At 52.6% G+C, this 22,406-nt stretch overlaps 2 protein-coding genes and 1 pseudogene across 4 annotated transcripts in view; 1 reads left to right on the top strand and 2 right to left on the bottom strand.

Moving 5' to 3' along the window:
- Positions 1-22,406, top strand: part of CDC42EP5 (CDC42 effector protein 5) — a 104,626-nt gene that overhangs the window by 18,290 nt on the left and 63,930 nt on the right. For both annotated transcript variants that reach the window (XM_082677287.1, XM_082677286.1), the window contains exons 2-5: positions 2,014-2,175; positions 6,098-6,266; positions 9,893-10,026; positions 20,705-20,804. The gene's annotated coding sequence lies outside the window, so the exon portion shown is untranslated. The remainder of the gene's footprint in view (positions 1-2,013; positions 2,176-6,097; positions 6,267-9,892; positions 10,027-20,704; positions 20,805-22,406) is intronic.
- Positions 134-5,851, bottom strand: LOC309836995 (leukocyte immunoglobulin-like receptor subfamily B member 3; annotated as a pseudogene). Its single transcript has 13 exons — positions 5,818-5,851; positions 5,623-5,658; positions 5,156-5,440; positions 4,706-5,008; positions 4,164-4,475; positions 3,610-3,912; positions 2,899-2,949; positions 2,044-2,189; positions 1,701-1,797; positions 1,578-1,615; positions 1,301-1,353; positions 351-516; positions 134-277 (listed from the first exon to the last, which is right to left on the bottom strand). The product of its transcript is annotated as a leukocyte immunoglobulin-like receptor subfamily B member 3 (transcript).
- Positions 17,599-22,314, bottom strand: LOC309836647 (killer cell immunoglobulin-like receptor 2DL5B; the record flags this gene model as incomplete). The annotated part of the gene is given in 8 exon segments (XM_082676754.1): positions 17,599-17,653; positions 17,843-18,102; positions 18,106-18,140; positions 18,681-18,742; positions 18,847-18,955; positions 18,958-18,994; positions 20,568-20,661; positions 22,223-22,314. Coding segments are annotated over 8 exon segments (744 nt in total).

Raw genomic sequence — 22,406 nt, 5'->3', positions numbered from 1 at the left:
TGGTGGTCTGTGTTGGGAGTCCAGGCTGTCTGTTGGTCGTTAGGCGGTGTCCACTGCGGGCAGGCAGCTCCTGTGCCTTCCGGGGTCCGTGCAGTCTTCCTCCCTGGAGCGTGGGGTCTGGGTCCTTCGTGGGCTAGCGGACGGCGAGAGCAGCATACACGCTGGGCTCTTCTGGGGGCTCCCCTGACTGGGGGGCAGGGGTTGCAGTCTCCCGTCTGAAGGTCGAGTGGTTCAGCTGGGCATAGGTCACATCCTGGGGGGCTTCAGATGCAGCGGCCTGCAGTGGGGGAGAGGGAGGGTGTGTGGTTGGGATGGGGGAAGGCTGGGGGCCCAGACAGGATGGGACCCACCTGACCGTCCCTCTGCCCGTCCTCTTCCGCTTGTCTGTCCTTCGGGTCCAGCAATCTCCCCGACAGGGAGGAAGGAGAGGTGGCCACCCCCCCGCCTTAGTCTTGATCTTGAGTGGTTCACCTGGGCGTACGTCCCCTCCTGGGGGTCTGCATCCTGCCTGTTCTGCTGGAGGGAGAGAGTAGGACAGAAAGGGGACTTTCTGGATCCACTGTGATCTCCTTCCGTCAGCTTTCCACTGTGTTGGCAGAATGATGCTTTAAAACCTTAGGTCAGGTCACTTTCCTGATGGAAACTCCGGGGACCTCCTAACACCTTGGAGCCTCTGGATTCTTTCTACGGTTCTGATTTCAGTATTAACACGTTATCTCCCTTGCACATTTGGCTCCAGCCGCACGGCCATCTTCCTGCAAAAGCACGTCCCTGCCTCAGGACCTTTGCACTTGCTGCCCCCCTCCCCCTATGCACTCTGTCACCTTCTCTTGCTTTACTTTCCTTATTGGGACCTTGCATTCTAGGACGCTACCTGCTTCTTTACATATAGTCTTCTCACCCACCAGGTGAGCTCCCTGCTGCACCTGCAGCACCTACAGGGAGCCGGAGGGATGCGCTCTCCTTGTGCACCACTTTTGGGTGAATGAAGGAAGAGGGGCCTGGGGACTTTCAGGTGATTCACTTATTCAGAAATCCTCTTGAGACGTGGGGCTTCTCTGCAACGCCAGAAGGTCAGACAGAGGACAGGGAGCCAGGAAAGGGGACCCCGAAGGAGGGGCCATGAGGTCACAAGGAAGCAGGAGGGGTGGAGTCACAGCAGGACGACCCAGGAAGCCCGGAAGGAGAGGTCAGTGTGGGACGCTGCTGGAGCTGGGATGTGAGGACAGAGATGTGTCCATTGGACTGAGTTTGGCAACAAGAAGGTCTCTGGTGGCCTGGACAGGAGCAGGGGTCTCACCGGATGGTCCAGCTGCACCCCGTCCTCAGGCTGTGTGTCCTTCACGGCAGCATCTGCTGGGGCGGAACAGGGTGTGTATCGCTTGGTGGGATCCCCTGAGATCCCTCAGGGCTGGAGCCCCCGCAGTGCATCCAGAAGGGGCCACTGAGACCCAGGGGTGAGGGGAAGTGTGGGGTTTCAGTCCGCACCCCCTGAGCCCACCCCTTCCCAGCCTTCTCCTCCCCCACACAGGTGCCTCCAGAACCCTGTGTCCCCCACCCCGTCCTCTTCTGCTCACAGAGGGCCTGGTCCTGGGCGGCAGCGGTTGGGCAGGAGCTGGGGGGGAGGCGGGCGTGTTAGGGGGAGAATGAGGGGGAGCTGCGGGCGGGGCGGGCCTGGGGGTCTTCGGGGCAGGAGTTACCTGCTCTGCAGGCCTGTGTCCTTGGGCTCTGGGTCTGCAGCCCCTGCGGGATGGTTGAAATCAGCCTCGCCCTGGGCTGGGGCAGATAACAGAGGCCCTGGGACACTTATGACCCCCGCCCCTCACACGGGATTCAGGAGGAAAGGAGACCTGAACTCATACTTGCGTACATGTTTCAACACTTCATGAGATTGAAAAGGAGGAAAATACCTTAAATTATACATGTCAGCTGACAGTACGTGTTTTCTTTCTAGATTTTTGAGTTTCAGACTCTGGACAATCTTTTTCTAAGCTGACCTTGCCCATCTCTTAGGTTTCCCTTCGGCTGGTGCCCTAAGCCCACCACCTCCAGGGGTCTCGGTCACCCCGTTCCCTACTCACCCGACTTCCTGCGTCTGCTCTGACCCCGGTGTCGGACGAGGAGGACAAGGGGCAGCAGGACGAAGGCCACCGAGACCCCAATCAGGACGTTCAGGTACCATTTGAGACCTGGGGCACCAGTGACGTCATGCATGAGCCCAAGATGCCATTTAATTGAGCGCCTACTGTGTGCAGGCTCGTGCTGGGGTCTGTGCATTCATCTCCTCTAACCCACCCCACCCATTTTACAGATGAGGAAACTGAGGCACAGAGAGGGAATTCACCAACCCCAGGTGACCCAGTCTGGAGGTGGCAGAGCTGGGATTGGAACCCAGGGCTGTGGGCTCCCTGAGCTGTCCTCCTGCCATGCCCCGCCCAAGGTGGACACCAGCTTTGTGCTCTGGGGGCTTCTCATCTGCAGGGGGGCCTGTCCGAGGGTCTCATCTGGAGCCGAGGGTCCTTCCTTGTTACCCTCCCCTCCCCCACCACAGCAGGGACTCGGGGAGGGGCCGGCTGTGTGCGGTGGACTCTTCATCTTTCCCTCCCCCTCCCCGTACAATGCCACCACCACTGCGGCACTGGGGACAGGCCCCCATACAGTCACATCCTCAGGTGCCTCCCTGTTAGGCCTCCTCTCCTGGGGGGTCAGAGCCAGAAGTCAGAACTGAAGGAAATCTAAGCTCCGGGCCATGATTCTCTGCCTTTACACTTGGAGAAACTGAGGCCCAGGGCAGGGGAAGGGGGTCCAAGTCATTGTCTCCAGAGGTGCCTGAACTAAGGCCATAACTGAGCCCTGCCCCCCTGGGCCCAACACCATGTCCCACAGACCCTCACTCACCCGTCTGCGGGCCTGGCTCCGTGGGGGGAAGGGCCCCAACTTCAGAGCCTCCTGGGGGTCAGGACAGGAGGTTAGGGTCGGGAGCTGCTTCTCCCCACGTCAGCCCACTGCTCCTCCCCCAGGATGGGCCCCGAGGGGTCATTCCCTCTCCATGACCCCCACACTTTATCCACCAACCTCAGAGCTCCTGGTGCCTGTGGTCACTCCAGCATCTCTACCTGACTCCCAGCCCCCCTGGGACACAAGCTGTGCTGAGATTGCGTCAGGATTTAGAGCAGCTGAGGACCTCAAGGGACAGGCCTGGGGCCAGGTGTCCACATTGGGCAGAGGCCCCAGTGGCTCACCAGGTCCTGAATTGGGCCCTGTGTGTGGGTGGTGGTGTCCCCAGAGGATCCTGGGAAAATGCCTGTAGTTGGGTGAGGGGCTGCGGCTTCCCTGGGATCCCCCCTCTGCTCACACTCTGGTGCTGTCTCTGCTCTGGGGCTGCCTTGGCTTTCCCCCTCCTCCTGTCTGAGAAGTCTGGTGACGGGACGTGAGAAGCAGCAGGGACGGGAGGGCCTGGTTTCCGTCCGTCCCTCTGCAGGCTGGACCCCCTCCGGATCACCCTCCCTGGACTCTCCTTTGGAGCCCCCCTCACTCCTATCCTAGAAAGGGGGTCACCTTCAGAGCTGACAGCAGGGACACAGAGGGGACAGGGCTGGGGCCCCTCACCTGAGACCGTGAGCTCCAGGGGGGCACTGGCGTGTGAGAGCAGGTAGGGGTTACTGCTGAGTGAGCTGTAGCACCTGTAGGTCCCATTGTGGGCTGAGGTCACGGGACTCATGGAGAATTCGGCCTGGAAATGCCCACCTCGGTACTTTGATCTAAGACGCAGTGGGGGCCGGGCTGCCCCCTCCTTGGACAGAAGGAAAGTTTCCTTTCTGCTCCCTGACTGACACAGCAGGGTCACGTTCTCTCCTGATGCCACCACGGGGCCCGGCTGCACCGAGAGGGAGGGCGTGTCAGGGAACCACCCTAGAGAGAGGAAGGGGGGTGAGGGGCTGCCCGCCCCCTGGTTCCGAACTGCGACTCAGCAGGGCCTCCCTGAGGCCCCTCATCTCTGTCTGTCTCTGTTTTCTCCGAGTCTCTTCCTCTCCCTGCCCACCCCCGTCTCTCTCTGTCTCCCTCCCTCCCTCACTCCCTGGGGTCCGCTCACGCCTGGTCCCAGCATCACCAGCTGGGGCTCCCCCGGCAGGGCCTGTGCAGAGTCTGGGTCCCTGACTGACCCGCTGGCTCCTCACCTGCCACCAGGATGTCCAGGGGGTCACTGGGCGCCGACCACTCGGAGGAGAGGTTGTGTCCACCGTAGCATCTGTACCGGCCCGCGTGGGTGTTGGTCACCGGGCCCAGGGGGAAGTCGGCCTGAGAGAGCCCAGCCTGGGGCTGCCGGCCAGGGCTCTGGGGGAGGGCCTGTCTCCCCTCCTGGGACAGAGCGAATCTGTCATAGCCGATGTCAGAGCGACACTGGAGGGTCAGCCTCTGTCCATAGGCCACGACAGGGCCCTGCGGGGTCAGGAGGGAGGGCTTCCCAGACACACCTGGGGGAAGACCAGCCCTGGGCTGTAGGGGCTGGTTCCTCCCATGAAGCCCCTTCTCCCGTCCTGGTCCCCAGGCCTCATTGTCTGTCGCTCACACTCTGTGTCTCTGTCCTGTGCGCCCCGCTCCCCCCTCACCCTACACTCTCATCTGGAACAATCCTGGGAGAAAAGCATCTAATAATCTGTCTCGTGCCTCAAAAAGTGTGTGAGGCCGGGGGGGACCTCCTCACCTGAGACCAGGAGCTCCAGGGGGTCACTGGGGGCCGACCACACCTGGGGGGTGTCCCTGTAAAAGCCGTGGCATCTGAACATCCACCTGTGGCTGGGGGTCACGCGATCCACGGGGAACAGGGCCTGGGTCTGCCCATGAGGGCCTCGCTGTGCATCCAGGGTCCAGGAGAACTTGGGTTCTCCTTCCTTAGTCAGAATGAACCCGTCCAGTCCCTGCCTTGAGCCACACTGGAGGGTCACGTTCCCTCCCGAGGTTACCACAGGGCTCGACAGGGCTGAGAGGGTGGGTTTCCTGTGGACCCCTAGGAGAGAAGGAGGGAGCTTGTGAAATGGTGCTCACACGCCCCTCTCCTCCCCCAGGGCTGGGCTGTGAGAGGGACACACCCCTGAGAGCAGACCCCCTTCCTGAGGGCAGAGCCTGATGCTGGGACCCCCGAGTGTCCTCTCACCTGTCACCACCAGCTCCAGGGGGCCACTGCTCTCTGACCAGCCAGTGGGGCTGCGATAGTAACAGTGATATCTCCCTGCGTAGGACTCTGTCATGTATGAGATGGAGAGCTTGCCCTTGTCCCCGGGCTCCAGTGGGGGCTGTCTGTACCAGGAAAGTGAGCTTCCCTCTTTATCCAAACGGAATTCTTGGACTCCCAGGGTCCCCTGACACCAGATGGTCACGGGGCTCCCCAAGGGGATCACAGAGCCTGGCTCAGCCCAGATGGTGGGTTTGGGGAGGGTGCCTGGAAGGACATCAGAGACTGCGTCACAAGACATCCTCACCCCCAGGTCCGCAGCTCTCAGCCCCCAACCTCCCAGACTCCCCCTCCTTCAGCCCAGAACTGCTGTTCCCCACCCCACTGCCTGGGGTGGCCCCTTGTCCCCATGATCAGGAGGGAGGTGGGACACCTGGGGACAAACTCACCTGCCTGCACCTGGGTCCTCAGGCCCACACTCAGCCCTGGAAGAGAGACCCCTGTGAGAGGTTCGCCCTGAATCCTGAGCAGCGCCTCTCCTGCCCGTGAGCCTCCTAAGTCCTGGGGTCTCCTGACAGAGCAGCCTGGCTGTGGGGAGGGGTCCGTCCCTGGCTGGGGCTTCCCCTCCCCCTCCTCCATCTCACCGAGGCAGAGCAGGGCCGTGAGGCTGGGGGTCATGGCGTCTCGTCCCTGTGGTCCAGGCGGTGCAGATGGAGGAGACCACGGTGCCCTCAGGACGGAGACCCGAGGGTGTGTCCACTGGGAGGCTGGTCCTCCCCGTCACGGGGCTGTCACGTCAGCAGCCCCACAGGAAGGGGAACTGCCCCGCCCTGGAGACTGGCTCTCATTCCCATGACAGACCCGGTGTCTTCCTGAGACGCCCCTTCCAGGTGAGTGTGACCCGAGCATGTCTTTCCCTCTCAGAGCCTCCCCGTTGGGTCTCCTTCATCCTCAGCCGGTCCATCAGCAGGTCCCATGGACAGGGGTCACCCAGGCCCTGGCAATGCTTCAGGGAGGTTGCAGGAACCTGCTGCACCGCAGAGCTCAGATCAGCAGAGACACACGTTTAACATCTGCCTACAGCTCCGTGGAGGTCAGTGTGGCAATGAGCACAGAGGAGAAGTTCAGGGCAATAAGGAAGGAAACATGCCTGGTCCCCTGGCCCCAGAGTGTGGGTTTGCTTTCTGTCTCAGCCCCCTTCAGGGACTTCTCCCTTTTTCTTGAAACAGCGTCCACTCCACCTTCCTGGGAACAAGCCCCTGAGTCGTTCCTGCCTGCTCGGTGGCCCTTGATCCTTGGACAGGGCTCTCCTCCCCGTCCTGTCGTCCTGCCTGGAAGCTGAGGGGACCTTGATTTGAGTTAGAAGTCTCCCTTTGAAGGAAAACGTCTCTATTTAAATCTGTCCCCACTGCTCTTGTAACCGTGAGGGCAGTGCCCTTTCTGAACCTGAGTTTCCTCCTCTGCATGTTGTCGCGAGCCCCACTCCTCAGCGTGGCTGTGAGCTCAATGGTGTCAGGTTCATTGCAGGATCACCACTGTTAATTTCCAGAGCAGGTGACAACAGCAGTGGGTGGGACATGAAAGGATCCTGGGCTCAGACTCCACGGCAAAGTGGGTGATTGTGGTGCCCACCTAAGAGCCCTCCTCTGCTCCTAACACTGAGAAATGCTATTTTGAATATTTCTGAAACACGTACCCACAGACACATGCAGAAAAAGAGAAAGAAAGGTCCCCAAATGGAGAGGGAACCAGACCAAAGAAGAGGGAACTAGGCTGAGTGGCCCCCGCTGACCGGGATCATCAAGAGGGTCATAGGGAGGAGGTTCCCACCTGTGTGGACAGAGAGAGGGACCCAGGTCCTCACAGGCAGGGAGGGGTCAGGGCTCCAGGTGGAGGTTGAAGCTGCGGCCCCACTTCCCCGCCTTTCTGGACGGGCACTGGGATAGCTCTGCTCACTGCCCCAAGCCCGTGGTCAGCATTGAGCCACCTCCCCTGTGTGGCGTGAAACAGACTCAGTCCACGATTGTCAGCCCTGGGCGTTCACCCTCGTGAGAGTGTGAGGGTCCCATTGGACCATCCCTGAGGCCACAGCTGTGAGCAGATGCTAAGTCTGAGACGGTGGGCAGCACGGGGCAGAGCAGCTGCAGCAGTCTCCCCTGGTCAGCCTGACTCCCTGGACAGCCCCGGGAGAAGCCTTCTAGGAGAGACCGGGGGTGTGAGGGCAGAGCCTTTAACAGGAATGGACATCACAGTGACCCTAGTAATGATGACAGTGCTACGGACAGCCGTCTGCTGACGAATGGGGGTGTCCTAGGCAAGGAAACAGAATCAGTAGGAAACCAATAAAGAGGTGAAAAAAATGTAGAACATACTTGATGTGAATATCTTGATTGTATCACAACAGAATTAGTGACTTTGCTGAAATAAAAATATGCAAAAAAAGAATCAGTAGGGAAATATGACAGTCGATTTAAATTAAGCGTGTTTAAGTATCTGAAAAATAAAGGGAGGCAACCATATGGATTATTTTATAGAAGAAAAGGCAGTTATTAAGAGTTAGAAAAGGTAGAGATGACAAATCCAGTAGGATGAACACATTAAAAAAGTCACCGCATCAAGGACAAGACAGCTGAGGGACCAGTTATGGAATTGAATACAATATCGAGGAAATGTTCCACAATGAAGGTTAGAGAGACCAGAAATGGAAATTCAAGATACTTGGGGAATAGAATGAGGAGGGCCCACGTCATATCTATTGTAAGTGTCAGAAGGAAAGGTCGTGACGTATAACAACGGCCAAAGAAATGAAGAATTGAACATTTTTCAGAGATGAGGACAGGCCAACTAAGTGCTAGGACGCCTGTATTTAAAAGTGACATCTGTGTCTTGACCCTTCATGGTAAATTAAGAAAATGAAGGTTAAATTTAAAAAAAAAAGTATCTCAGAGTGAATTGTACGCTTCGAAACGGTTAATTCTATTTTGTGAACATTTCAACTGAAAAAAATCAAGGACGACTGTCGTGAGGCCCTACAAATGTCCTGAAACTACTTCCTGTAGAAAATGCAAATTACCATTAAGAGAATGACAAGCTCATTGGGACCAGACTACCCCGTACCAAAAGGCGATGCCAGAAGATACTGGAGAAATACCTTCAGGGAATTAATTGGGAAGAATTTTACACTGAGCCAAATTATTTTTAAGGGACAAAAGTGAAAGGCTCATCAGAGGGTGAATCCCTAACTGCGAGGAGGTTCCAGCCACCACATGTGACCTGCGGGAGCTGTGTCCATTCCGCTCAGCCCACCACGTCAGGCTGCGTCTTCCTGAGAGAGAAGGAGGGTTCTGGTGGGGATGGAGCCCTTTCCCATCACCTGTATGTGCCTCTCCCAGTAGTTGAGTCACACACTTAGTTTGAAATAAGAAATGTTTTCAAGTAACTTGATAAAGAGAGAATGAGAGTGAAAGAAGGCATTTCCAGAGACGCAAGTTCTTAGATATTTTACTATTTTCACACTCAGTGAAAGGAATACTAAGAGATGTAATGGAGAAAGTGAGATGTCATATGAGAAAAAAATGGTATGAAAAGCACTGAAAAATTAACTAACACAACTAGTACACGCACCCACAGATGCACCCACACGTGTGCACACAGGCACACAGATGTGCACACGCACATGCACGTATATAGAGTACCCATATTTCAGGTGAAGTATAATGAGAACATTGTCTTCTCTCATGGAGGAGCAGAATGCATAGCTGTTTAGAAATAAAAATGTAAATACATATGTTAACATGGGAGTAACAGCCTAAAATTAGAGATGGAATAACTACCAATGTGCTTGGTGTAATTAAATGAAAGAAAACATTTTCAGCTTTATTGAGATATAAGTAACAAGAATTGTGTATATTTAAGATGTACAACTTAATGTTTTTATTTTTTAAAAAAGCATTTATTTATTTATTTATTTACTCGGCTGTGTTGGGTCTTAGTTGTGGCACGCAGGATCTTCGCTGTGGCAGGCGGGATCTTTCGTTGCGTGCGCAGGCTCCAGAGTGCATGGGCTCAGTAGTCGCAGCTTGTGGGCTTAGTTGCCCCGTGGCATGTGGGATCTTAGTTCCCTGACCAGGGATCCAACCTGCGTCCCAAGCATTGGCAGGTGGATTCTTAACCACCGGACCGCCAGGGAAGTCCCACTTGATGTTTTTATATACACTTACCTTGTGATATAATCACCACAATTAAGCTAATTAACATATCCATGACCTCACATACTAAACATTTGTGTGGGAGTGTGTGTGTGGTGAGAACACTTAAGGTCTATTCTGTAAGCAAGTTTCAAGTCTACGATGGAATATTGTGAACTGTAGTCACATCACCGTACATCACATCTCCAGAAGTGACTCGACTGCGTAACTGAAACTTTGTTCCCCGTGACCAGCATCTCCCCACTGACCCCTTTCCCAGCCTCTGGCAACTACCATTCTCCTGTGTTTCTGAGTCTGATTATTCTAGATCCCCCAGGGAAGTGAGCTCGGGCTGTATTTGTCTGTCTGTGTCTGGCTTCTTTTACTTCACATAATGTCCTCCAGTTCTATCCACGTTTTCCAGATGGAAGGATTCCCTTCTTTTTAAAGGCTGAATAATATTCCAGTGTGTGTGTGTGTGTGTGCGCACGTGCGTATCTCACATTTTCTTTATCTCTTCATCTTTCGACAGGCATTGAGGTTGTATCCATATCCTGGCTAATGTGAATAATGCTGCAGTGAACATAGGAGTGCAGATATCTCTCCGAGATCGTGGTTTCATCTGCTTTGGCTATATACCCGGAAGTGGAATTGCTGGATCATATGGTAGTTAGTTCTAGTTTTAATTTTTTGAGGAAACTCCATACTGTTTTCCACAGAGGCTGCACCGATGTGTGTTCCCAGCAACAATGCATAGGGTTCTCTTTTCACCACAACTTTGCCAACACTCGTTATCGTTTTTTTTAATTAACTTATTTATTTATTTTTGGCTGCGCTGGGTCTTCGTTGCTGTGCGTGGGCTTTCTCTAGTCGCAGTGAGTGGGGGCTACTCTTCCTTGCGGTGCGCGGACTTCTCATTGCGGTGGCTTCTCTTGTTGTGGAGCAAAGGCTCTAGGCTTGCGGGCTTCAGTAGTTGTGGCTTGTGGGCTCTAGAGCGCAGGCTCAGTAGTTGTGGCACACAGGCTTACTTGCTCCGTGGCACGTGGGATCTTCCCCGACCAGGGCTCGAACCCATGTCCCCTGCATTGGCAGGTGGATTCTTAACCACTGTGCCACCGGGGAAGCCCAACACTTGTTATCTTTTGTCTGTTTCATAACAGCCATTCTAACAGGTGTGAGGTGGTATCTCATTGTGGTTTTGATTTGTATTTCCCTGAGGGTTAGTGATGTTGAGCACCTCTTCCTGTACTGTTTGGCCATTGGAATGTCTTCTTTTGAGAAATGCCTATTCAGGTCCTTTACCTGTTTTTTAAATTGGGTTGTTACTACTTTGCGTTGAGTTGTGTGAGCTCCTCGTGTATTTTGACAAGTAGCTCCTTATCAGATACATGGTTTGCAAATATCTTCTCCCATTCTATATGTTGCCGTTTCACTCTGTTGTCTGTTTCCTTTGCTGTGTAGAAGCTTTTAATATGATGCAATCCCCTTGTCTATTTTTGTCTTTGTTGCCTGTGCTTTTGGTGTCATATCCAGAAAACCATCGTCCAAACTCACGTCAAGAAGCTTTTCCCCTATGCTTTCTTCTTGTAGTTTTATGGTTTCAGTCCTTATGGTTAAGTCTCTGGTCCATTTTGACTTGATTTTATATATGGTGTGAGCTGAGGGTCCAGTTTCATTCTTCTGCATGTGGGTGTCTAGTTTTCCCAGCATGATTTATTGAAAGTACTATCCTTTCCCAATTGTGTGTTCTTGGCACCCTTGTGGAAGATAGCTCACGGAGCTTCTTTGAGACAGTTAGTTTGAACAGTTAGGCGTCTGATAGACCTTCATCTGTTACGGTTTATGTCTTGCCTGCGGCAGTGTCACATTCCCTGATTCTTCGTGGGTCTTACAGCTTTGCTTTGGTGTCTGTGTGTTGGAAGAAACAGCCACCTCTTCCAGCCTTTATGGTCGGAGTTTGCAGACCAGCCCAGTCAGAGATTCTGGAGCCTCTCAGACGTGTTCTGTGGACGTGCAAGCTCCACATCCCTCCCTCCTGGGGAAAGGATTCCTAGTTGTGTGCCTTCACCGTGTCCCCGCTTCCCCTGGAGGAGTGCGGGGGATGGCGGGGGTGGGGGCGGGCTCCATTTTCCTCCTCCTGAGGGAGAAGTCTCAGGATCGGTCCTCCTGTCCATCCTGCCAGGCTCTGCCGGCTACTACAGCGCCTGTCCCTCTCTTCCTCTTTTGCTGCCCCCACATGGGCCTGTGGCCTCGGGCTCTGAGTGAGATGAGAGGCCAGGAGGTCTGTGAGGCAGTGCCCGGAGCCTGGGGATGTGGGTGCAGCTTGACTCCCTCTGGCCTGGGCCGAACGGAGGAGGCTCTCAGCGCTGAGGGTGCCAGCTTGGGGGAGGGGAGACGGGGGAGGGAACTGCTCCTCTTATCCTTTCAAAGTGGTTTTTCTTGGTTCTATGCTCATTCGAGGTGTCGCACCTTGCTAACTGGATCCTGCAGTTCGCATAAAATTTATTTTCCCCAAATACCGTACTTTTGTCACTGTTTATGTGCGGGGATGAGAGCTGGGACTTGCTGTTCTGCCATCTTGCCTAAAACGTTGATTAATTTTTCTAGAATGCATCCTAGTGAGACCAGAAATGGAAAAATAGAAACAATAGCTAATCTACACAGGAAATAAAATGAGAAGACTAAACAGATATCTGTCACAGTCTCTAATGAGAGAAATGAGAATGCCATTAGTCAGCACTTGAAGAGACCACAGACCTAGACACCAGGGCATCCTCCACTTCAGGGGACTAGGGTTCTCCCTCACCCGCAGTGGCGGCAAGATTACTTCTTTTTTTTTTTCTTTAATAGAAGTATAGTTAATTTACAATGTTGCGTTAGTTCCAAGTGTATAGCAAAGTCATTCACTTATATATACATATTCTTTTTCAGATTCTTTCCGTTAAAGATTTTTATGAGATATTGAGCATGGTTCCCTGTGCTATACAGTAGGTCCTTGTTGTTTATCTATTTTATGTAAAGTAGTGTGTATCTGCAAATCCCAAATTCCTAATTGATCCCTTCCCCCTTTATCCCCTTTGGTAACCATAAGGTTGTTTTGTCTGTCTGTGAGTGTATTTCTGTTTTATAAATAAGTTTATTTGTACCATGTTTTAAGATTCCACATATAAGTGAAATCACATGATATGTGTCTTTCTCTTTCTGACATACTTCACTTAATATGATAATCTCTAAGTCCATTCATGGTGCTTCAAATGGCATTATTCCATTCTTTTTATGGCCGAGTAATATTCTATTATACATATATCACATCTTCTTTATCCATCTGTCGATGGACATTAAAGTTGCTTCCACGTCTTGCCTATTGTAAATAGTGCTGCTAGGTACATTGGGGTGCATGCATGTTTTTGAATTAGAGTTTTTTCCAGATATATGCCCAAGAGTGAGGTTGCAGGATCATAAGGGAACTCTGTTTTTAGATTTTAAGTGAGCTTCACACTGTTCTCCATAGTGGCTGCAACAATTTACATTCCCACCAACAGTGTAGTAAGGTTGCTTTTTCTCCACACCCTCTCCAGCATTTATTATTTGTAGATTTTTGATGATGGCCATTCTGACCAGTGTGAGGTGATACCTCACTGTGGTTTTGACTTGTGTTTCTCTAATAATTGGTGCTGTTGAACATCTTTTCACATGCCTCTTGGCTATGTGTATGTCTTCTTTGGAGAAGTGTCTATTTAGGTCTTCTGTCCAGTTGTTTTTTTTTTGTTTTTTTTTTGTGGTAGGCGGGCCTCTCCCTGTTGTGGCGTTTCCCGTTGCGGAGCACAGGCTCCGGACTCGCAGGCTCAGCGACCATGGCTCACGGGCCCAGCTGCTCCATGGCATGTGGGATCTTCCCGGACCGGGGCATGAACCCGTGTTCCCTGCATCGGCAGGCAGACTCTCAACCGCTGCGCCACCAAGGAAGCCCTGGTTTCTTGATTTTTGAATATCAAGCCAATGTTGCATTCCTGGGATAAGCCCCACTTGGATGTGGTGTAGTATTTTAAAAGTATGTTGTTAGATTTGATTTGCTAATATTTTGTTGAAGATGTTTGTGTTTATGCTCATGAGGGAGACTGGCCTGCAAATTTTTGTTTCATTTTGTTTTCGTTTTCTTTACTTTTACTGTGAGAGTTGGTCTGGCCTCATAAATTAATACAACATTTCCTCCTCATCTAGTTTCTAGAAGAGGTTGAGTAGAATTAATATTATTGTTTTTACATGTTTTCTAGAATTTGCAAGTAAAACCATTTAGGCCTGGAGATTTCTTTGGGGAAATTTTAATCTAAGAATTCAATATCTTGAATGTGAGACTAGCAAACTGTTTTTAAAATCTGACAATAACCCGTGTTAGAGAAGGTCTGGGACAAAAGGAATTACTCCACATTGTTTCTGGTTATACAAAATAAGACAGTCAATTAAATAAGAAATGCATCATTATCCCTTAGATTTTCAAATATGTTTATGCTACCCAGGAGATTTTTGCCATATAAAACCTAGAAGAAGTTGCACATATAGACAATAAAATACTACAAGGATGTTTCCAGTATATAATACAGCAGGCAAAATTAACAAACTACAGTTCTTCAAGCTTCTAGGTAGAGGATGAATAAGTTCTGGGGATCTAATGCACAGCATTGTGATTATAATTAGCAGTAATGTAGTATATACTTGAAAGTTGTTAAGAGGGTAAATCGTAAATGTTCTAATCCAAAATGTAGTTGTGAGATAAGGAAAGGTCTAATGACGTGCTTTGCACGCAATACACCGTTTTTCCAACACCATTTATTTATTTTTAACATCTTTATTGGAGTATAATTGCTTTACAGTGGTGTGTTAGTTTCTGCTTTATAACAAAGTGAACCAGCTATACGCATACATATGTCCCCATATCTCCTCCCTCTTGCGTCTGACTCCCACCCTCCCTATCCCACCCGTCTAGGTGGTCACAAAGCACTGAGCTGACCTCCCTGTGCTATGCAGCTGCTTCCCACTAGCTATGTGTTTTACATTTGGTAGTGTATATATGTCCATGCCACTCTCTCACTTCATCCCAGCTTACCCTTACCCCTCCCCATGTGCTCAAGTCCATTCTCTACGTCTGTGACCTTAGGTTCTTCAGAACCAAGGTTCTTCAGAACGATTTTATTTTTTTAGATTCCATATATATGTGTTAGCATATGGTATTTGTTTTTCTCTTTCTGACTTACTTCACTTTGTATGACAGACTCTAGGTCCATCCACCTCACTTCAAATAGCTCAATTTCGTTTCTTTTTATGGCTGAGTAATATTCCATTGTATATATGACCAACACCATTTATTGAAGAGACTGTCCTTTACCCATTGTGTACTCTTGACTCTCTTGTCAAATATTAGTTGACTACACACAGGTCGGTTTATTTCTAGGATTTTCATTCTGTTCCGTTGGTCTATATATCTGTTTGTTGTTTTCTATTACCATACTGTTGTTTTTTTTTTTTTGTGGTACGCGGGCCTCTCACTGTTGTGGCCTCTCCCGTTGCGGAGCACAGGCTCCGGATGCGCAGGCTCAGCGGCCATGGCTCACGGGCCCAGCCACTCCACGGCACGTGGGATCTTCCCGGACCGGGGCACGAACCCGTGTCGCCTGCATCGGCAGGCGGACTCCCAACCACTGCGCCACCAGGGAAGCCCAGCATACTGTTTTAATACTATATCTTTGTAGTATATTTTGAAATCTGGCAGTGATTCCTCCAGCTTGTTCTTTTTCAAGATTCTTTGACTATTTGTGGTGCTTGTAGTTCTTTTTTTCCATTTTCTGTCATCCCTTGTCATATCAATTATACTTCTTTTTAAAATTGAAGTATAGTTGATTTACAATATTGTTAGTTTCAGGTGTACAGCATAGTGATTCTTTTGTGTGTGTGTGGTTGTGTGTGTGTGATTTGCAGATTATATTCCTTTATAGGTTATTACAAGATATTGGGTATAATTTTCTGTGCTATACAGTAAATCCTTGTTGCTTATCTATTATACATATAGTAGTTTGCATCTGTTAATCCCATACTTTTAATTTCTATCCTGCCCCCATCTCTTCCCTTTGGTAACCATAATTTTGTTTGCTGTGTCTGTGAGTCTGTTTCTATTTTGTGTACAGATTTCTTTGTATTATTTTTCACATATAAGTGATATCATACGGTATGTGTCTTTCTCTAACTTGTTTAACTACACATACTATTGTCTAGTTCCATCCATGCTGCTGCAAATGGCAATTTTCATATTTTATGGCTGAATAATATTCCATTATGTATATATATGTATGTGTATATATATACCATATATATACCATATTTTCTTAATCCATCACCTGTTGATGGGCACTTTGGCTGTTTCCATGTCTTGGCTATGTGGCTTGTCTTGTAAATAGTGCTGCTATGAACACTGAGGTACATGTATCTTTTCAAATTATGGTTTTCTCCAGACATATGCCCAGGGGGCTGGATCATATGGTAGCTCTACTTTGAGGTTTTTGAGCATCCTCCTTACTGTTTTTCACAGTGGCTGCACCAATGTACCTTCCCACCAAGTGTGTAGGAGGGTTCCCTTGTCTCCGTACCCTCTCCAGCATTTATTATTTGCAGTTTTTGACGTTAGCCCTGGTGACTGTACCGTGGTGATACCTCATTGTAGTTTCACTTTACATTTCTCTAGTAATTAACGTTGTTGAGCATCTTTTCATGAGCCTGTTGGCTGTCTGTATGTCTTTGGGAAAATGTCTATTTAGTTCTTCTGCCCATTGTTTGATTGGGTTGTCTATTTCTTTGAGTTTGAGTCATATGAGCAGTTTGTATATTTTGGTCGTATTGTTTACAAATATTTTCTCCCATTGCGTATGTTGTGTCTTCATTTTGTTGATGGTTTCCTTTGCTGGGCAAAAGCTTTTAAGTTTGATTATGCCCCATTTGTTTATTTTTGCTGTTACTTCTTTTGCCTTGGGAGACTGATTTAAGAAAATATTAGTACAGTTGGAAGTTCCCTAGTGGTCCAGTGGTTAGGACTCAGCACTTTCACTGCCGTGGCCCAGGTTCAAGCCCTGGTCGGGGAAGTAATATCTTGCAAGAGGCGCGGGACGGCCAAAAAAATAAATAAGGCTATGAAAATATTGGTACAATTTATATCAAAGAGTGTTTTGCCTTTGTTCTCTTCTAGGAGCTTTATAGTGTCATGTCTTTTTTTAAAAATTTATTTATTTATTTATGTTTGGCTGTGTTGAGTCTTCGTTGCTGCGCAAGGACTTTCTCTAGCTGCAGCGAGCGGGGTCTGCTCTTCACTGTGGTGTGTGGGCTTCTCATTGCAGTGGCTTCTCTTGTTGCAGAGCACGGGCTTTATGCACGTGGGCTTCAGTAGTTGTGGCACGCGGGCTCAGTAGTTGTGGCTCGCGGGCTCTAGAGCACGGGCTCAGTAGTTGTGGTGCACGGGCTTAGTTGCTCCACGGCATGTGGGATCTTCCCAGACCAGGGCTCGAACCCGTGTCTCCTGCATTGGCAGGCGGGTTCTTAACCACTGCGCCACCAGGGAAGTCCTATAGTGTCTTGTGTTATATTTAGGTCTTTAAACCATTTTGAGTTTATTTTTGTATATGGTGTGAGGGAGTGTTCTAATTTGATGACTTACATGTAGCTCTCCAGTGAATCCCACCACCTCCCTGACCCGAAAATGAGAGGCCACCTTCACTCTGCCCTTCATATTGTGGGGCTGATTCCATAGGTGCCGTGATGACTCTAAGTGCTCCTAGGAATCAGCACCCAGACAGAGGCGAGGAGGGCACCTGCTCTTCTCTCCCTCTCTCAGCTGGGCATCTTCCCCTTCATGCATTTCTTCTCACTATGACCACCCAATAGGCACCAGTGACCTCAGTTATACTTGAGACATGAAGCCCCCTCCTTCCTTCATCTCCACACCCAGCCCCAGGTCTAGTGGGAAGCGACCCTTCTGTAAAGGTTTAGTGGGGAAGGGTTAACAGAAGTTCAGCCCAGGACTGGGGAGACTGTGTCTCTTCTAGGCTAAGAGGACTCTGTTACTCAGCAGACATGGCGTTCGTGCATGTGGGTGAGAGTCTGCAGGCCCCCAGTGCTGCCTGGAACAAGGACAGAAGGAGGATGTGGCGCGTGTCTGGATCCTCATGTTGTTCTTAGCTCCATGTCTTCCCTCAAAGTTCAGAGCTTCCGCTCTTCTGTCTCCCTTCTGCACACACCTAGCACTGCCTGGACCCTGGGGTGGGGTGAGTGGAGTAGAGGGAGAGGGACTCCCCCTGTATTGTCCCTCCCTCCATGGGGTGGGGCCACCTGTGGCTGACGTCCCTGTGTCCCCCTTCTTCTCCTCCAGCTCAGAGCTCCCCTGGAACAGGGCTGTGAGCCGAGGGTCTGGCTCCTCGATGGATATGGGGAGGGGGCTCCTCGCCTGAGAGCAGGAGTCCAGGGGTCGCTGGGCTGTGACCTCAGGGAGGGGGAGGTGCTGAGTGAGCTGTAGCACGTGTAGGTCCCACTGTGGGCTGAGGTCACAGGACTCAAGGTGAAGTTGTTCTGAAAGGGTGGAGCCGTGTCCTGCAGACGAAGGTGCTGGGGAGGAGTGAGTGACCCCTCCTTGGACAGATGGAGGGGATCAGACCAGACCTCAGAGCCACACTGCAGGGTCACGTTCTCTCTGCAGGTTTCTGAGGCCTACAGCTGGGCTGAGAGGGAGGGTTTCCTGTACATTCCTGGGGGCGAGGAAGGTCGTGATGTGTACAGAGCCACCCCCAACACACCCTTGACCCTGAGCTGAGGGACCACCATCCTCTTTCCAGGGACCCTGTCTGTGACCCCCTCTCAGCTGCTCTCAGCCCCTCTGTGTGGGTCTCTCTTATCTCCCGGCACCCGCTCCATTTTTCTCACTCACTCTCCCTGGACCACTGCCCTATCTCAATGTCTGCTCTAGGACCCCTCCCAGGACCCCATCACCACCAGGGGTGGCTCTGGGCCCAGCACCCTGACAGCACAGTCAGGACGTGGGGCAGGACAGGGGCTGCTCACCGGCGATCAGGCTGTCTCCACGGCGCACGAGAGAGCCCGGCTAGGCTGAGAGCGAGGGCTCCTTGTACACCCCTGCAGAGAAGGGACAGTGGCACCGAGGGGGACGCACACCCCACACTGCTCACTGGGGCTGCAGTGAGAGCTCTCCTGGTCCCTCCCAGGCCTCCCGCCAGTGGTTCTGCCCTGGGAGGCCACTGCCCCTGACCCCCCATCACCCCAGGGCTCACTGGGCACAAGGCTCAGGTCAGGGGTCCAGGAAACGATGGGGCTGGGGGCCCTCACCTGTGACCTGGCGATGCAGAGGGTGACTGGGGTGTGACCACACATGTGCAGGGAGCTGGGAGAATCATGGCATCCGCGGGTTCCCCCACGGGAGGAGTTTAGGGGGCCCACAGGGCACACGGCCTGTCCCCTCCCATGGGTCCTCGATGTCCGGCGTCGGGCGGGTCGGCGCCTCCCTCCTTCAGCAGGTGCAGAGTGCCCGCTGCAAACTGTGAGCTGCCAGGGACACGCCCCCTCCTGAGGCCGCCACAGGGCGCGGCTGCTGAGACGGAGGGGAAGGGGCTGGGTTAAAGGGGGGCCTTCACCCCGCTCACCGCAGGTGTGGGCTGTGAGGGGAGACGTCCGTCCCCCTGAGCCCACACTCTGCTCCCTCTGCCTGTAAGGACGCTGCCGCAGTGGGAGGGGACCCGGGTCCTCCCTCCTACCTGTCCCCACCAGGGGCAGGGGGTCACTCCACTCTGACCTGTCTTTCCTGCAGTGATAGACACACTGGTACTGCCCTGCAGTGCTTGAGCTCGAGGATTCAAAGGGGAAACTGGCCTTGTTACTGGAGTCCTGTGGGGCCTTAGCCTCCCAGAGTCCAGAGGGCCTCTCTCTATACAGACGGTAGACATCAGCCCTCAGAGATCCCGGAGACAAGATGGTCACAGGGCTTCCCTTGGTGACCATGACACCTGGGTCAGCCCAGATGGAGGGTTTGGGGAGGACCCCTGGAAAGGGATCAGACCTGAAGAGTTAGGGGTGCCCTTCTCTCGTCAGTTTCCCCAGCTGTCATTCCCCAGGCCCCTCCCAGACAGGTCAGCATCATTTCAGATCTGCTGTGTTCCCCCCAGATGACCAGGGGGTTGTTGGGTTGAAGCAGGAGGTCTGGGGGGCCTCACTTACCTGGACCTGGTTCCACGGGCCCTGACTCAGCCCTGGGAGAGAGTTCCCTGTGAGCGCCCATCCCCCAGCACACATCATAGATGCTCCAGGCCTGGTCTGGGCCCTGAGTTCTGGGATCAGATCTGGGGCTGAGCACATCCTTCCTCCCCCACAATTTCTGCCCCCACTGATCTCCTGAGACCTGGGGTCTCTCAGCTTCAGACCTGGGAGGAGAGGGGCCCCCTCCCCGCTCCCTTCCCCAAAGCTCACAGAGGCAGAGAAGGGCAGTGAGGGTCGGGGTCGTGGCTGTGCCTCCCATGGTCCCCAGCCGTGCTGGTGTCTCACAAAGTCCACAGAGCCAGCAGGACAGACAGATGCACGGGGGGTGACAAGGTGCAGGCTCTGTGTTACAAGTCGGGTTCCTTCATAGCAGCCTCTCAGAAAGAGGAACAGCCCCCCAGGGCCTCACGCTGCTCTGCCTGCAGGATGGGGCCCAGGAGACAGCAGGCTCTGGGACCTTCCAGACCACATGTGGGTCTCACCAGACCCCACGCACTCTGCCTCTCCTCGGGCCAAACCCAAAGCCGGAGAGTGACACTCGTCCCGGGACAGGAAGTTGAGGATGCAGGGCAGGGCCTAGGAGCAGCCCGGTTTTGGCTCCGCCCAGGGCGCGGAGAGGGCTCCAGGGCGGTTAACAAGCTGCCCAGTGGCTGCAGGGAGAGGCTGCAGGCAGAAGCCCTGACCCCAGAGGGGCTCCTCACAGGCCGCTGGGCTCCAGGGGCTCCTAGTGGTGCCTGAGGCTGAGCCTTTGGAAGAGTCACTCGCCCAGCCCAGCCTGGGGGCCGAGCAGCCTGCGGAGGTTGGTCAGGCGGTCGCCCATCTTGATGAGCTTCACCTGCTCATCCAGGAAGTGGCTCCAGGAAGTCCAGAGGTGGAGTCTGCGCGGGCAGAGCCCAGGGCCTGCGGACCCACAGGGCCTGGTGCAGGTTCTTCTCCGTCAGCCGGGCGGCTTCCACGGCGTCCTGGGCTTTCCCCACGCTCCTGGGACGGCTTCGGCACGTCCTGGAAGAGGGCGCGGCCACAGCGCTGCTTTTGCCTTTTCCAGTGAGCTCGGGGCCTCCGGCTTCTCCTCGGCCCGTTCGCGAAACGATGTCTCACGCCCTGGCGAGCTGCTGCGTCGTGTGGGAAGAGAAGCGCAGAGACAGGTAGGTGTGGGAGAGCGGCAGATGCACGTTACCAGGCGGGTGACTGCGGCCTCCACCTGGCGGAGTAATTGTGACGAATCTGGGAGCTCCTGCTTGGTCGGCAGTAAGGAGCTAAGCTCAGAAAATGGTGTTGGCTGTTCCCGGAGGGCGAGGAGAGCTGAGTGGGTGATTCCAAGGTTGTGACTGGAAAAAAGGTTGGAGGGTGGTCCGAGTCTGGAGGAAGGGGCGCCCTTGGGTCTGTTCAGTCCAAACACTGTGGAAGCAAGAGACACATGCGTGGCACCGCCCAGCGCACTGCTTGGTTCCAGTTCTGATTTTGGTTTTCATAGAACCTGTGTGACCTTGGAGAAGCCCCTTCCCTTTCCCGAGATGCTGAAAATGCAAAATTTGTTCCTTCCTTCCAACGTTTATTGAGCAGTTACTATATCCAGACATGAGATTCATTGGTGATGGTGACCGATTCTTTCCCTGGACTCATGGAGCTCTGATGATGACACCAGACAATACCTATTTAGACAATAAATAATTTGGGTCTAGTTTTGTTCAGTTGTACAGAAGGAGAAAAACAGTGAGGCACAGTGACAGGTGGAAGCCCAGCAAGCTTGTGATGGAAGTGGGGGGACTTTCTGGAGAAGGAGAGACCCAAGCTGATAGAGATTAGCACAGGAGTGGTGAGGGGCCGGCACCCTGGGCCGGGAAGAGGGGGAGCTGTTCTGAGCACTGGAGTTCAGGGGATGCTGGGCCCTGGTCCTACAGGGTCTAGTGCACCCTGCAAGTGTGCCTGGATTTTATCCTCGAGACAAGAGGGTAATTTTCCGGAAAGGAAGGTATGAACACACAGCTGTGCTGAGATGGTCGCCGCTCCGCAGGGATTGGACTGTGGAGGACTGTGGTGGTAATAAACAGTGATAGAGCTCCGGCACCATCTGACCACTAGGTGATGAGTGGGTCAGTATCTGAGTGGTTGATGAGGTTTTCTTCTGTAACCCTTCCACAAATCCTACAACAAAATACATTCGCAGTTGAGTGGCATGAATCAGGAAGACTTCTGGGTGGTTTGGAAAGGGGTCTGTGGTTTTCATAATCGGCTCAACGATGACCCCTTGAGAAGAAACAAGTGTGGTGAGGACTCAGGTGTGCGTCTGGGGAGGGGAGGTGGTTAACTGGGAGGAGCTTGCTTTGAGGTAGGAGTTAGCTTCGCTGGTCCTGAGAGGTCAGCCCCTTCTGATCGTCAGCCTCAGGGAATGTCATGTGGAGATGCTTGGAATTTACTTGAAGGCAGGTGGAGACCCTGGAGGAATTGTTTTAGGGGAGGGTCCTGCAGTAGATCAGGTTGGGGCCATGAGAATCCAATTCCTCAGCTGGGAGTGAGGCCCTGGGGTGGAAGAGCCAGGAAGGAGGTGCTGGGTTGCAGCGACCAGTCCTGAGTCTGCCGCCGAGCTTGACTGTGGTGCTGGACCAGGGTCATGGGTTCGCGGGGCTTCGGGCCAGGGCTGTTGGATGGGTTCATCGTATGTGAGGTGGAAGCGGGTGAAGCACTGAGGGCTCCTCCGCTGTCTGCCTCGCTTGTCTAGCGGAGCCGGTGGGGCTGTCACAGCGCGG

Source organism: Grampus griseus (genome assembly GCF_964374135.1).
Source record: "Grampus griseus genome assembly, chromosome: 19".
In the NCBI taxonomy this organism is placed as follows: Eukaryota; Metazoa; Chordata; class Mammalia; order Artiodactyla; family Delphinidae; genus Grampus; species Grampus griseus.
This window is presented reverse-complemented; position numbering and strand designations above follow the sequence as displayed.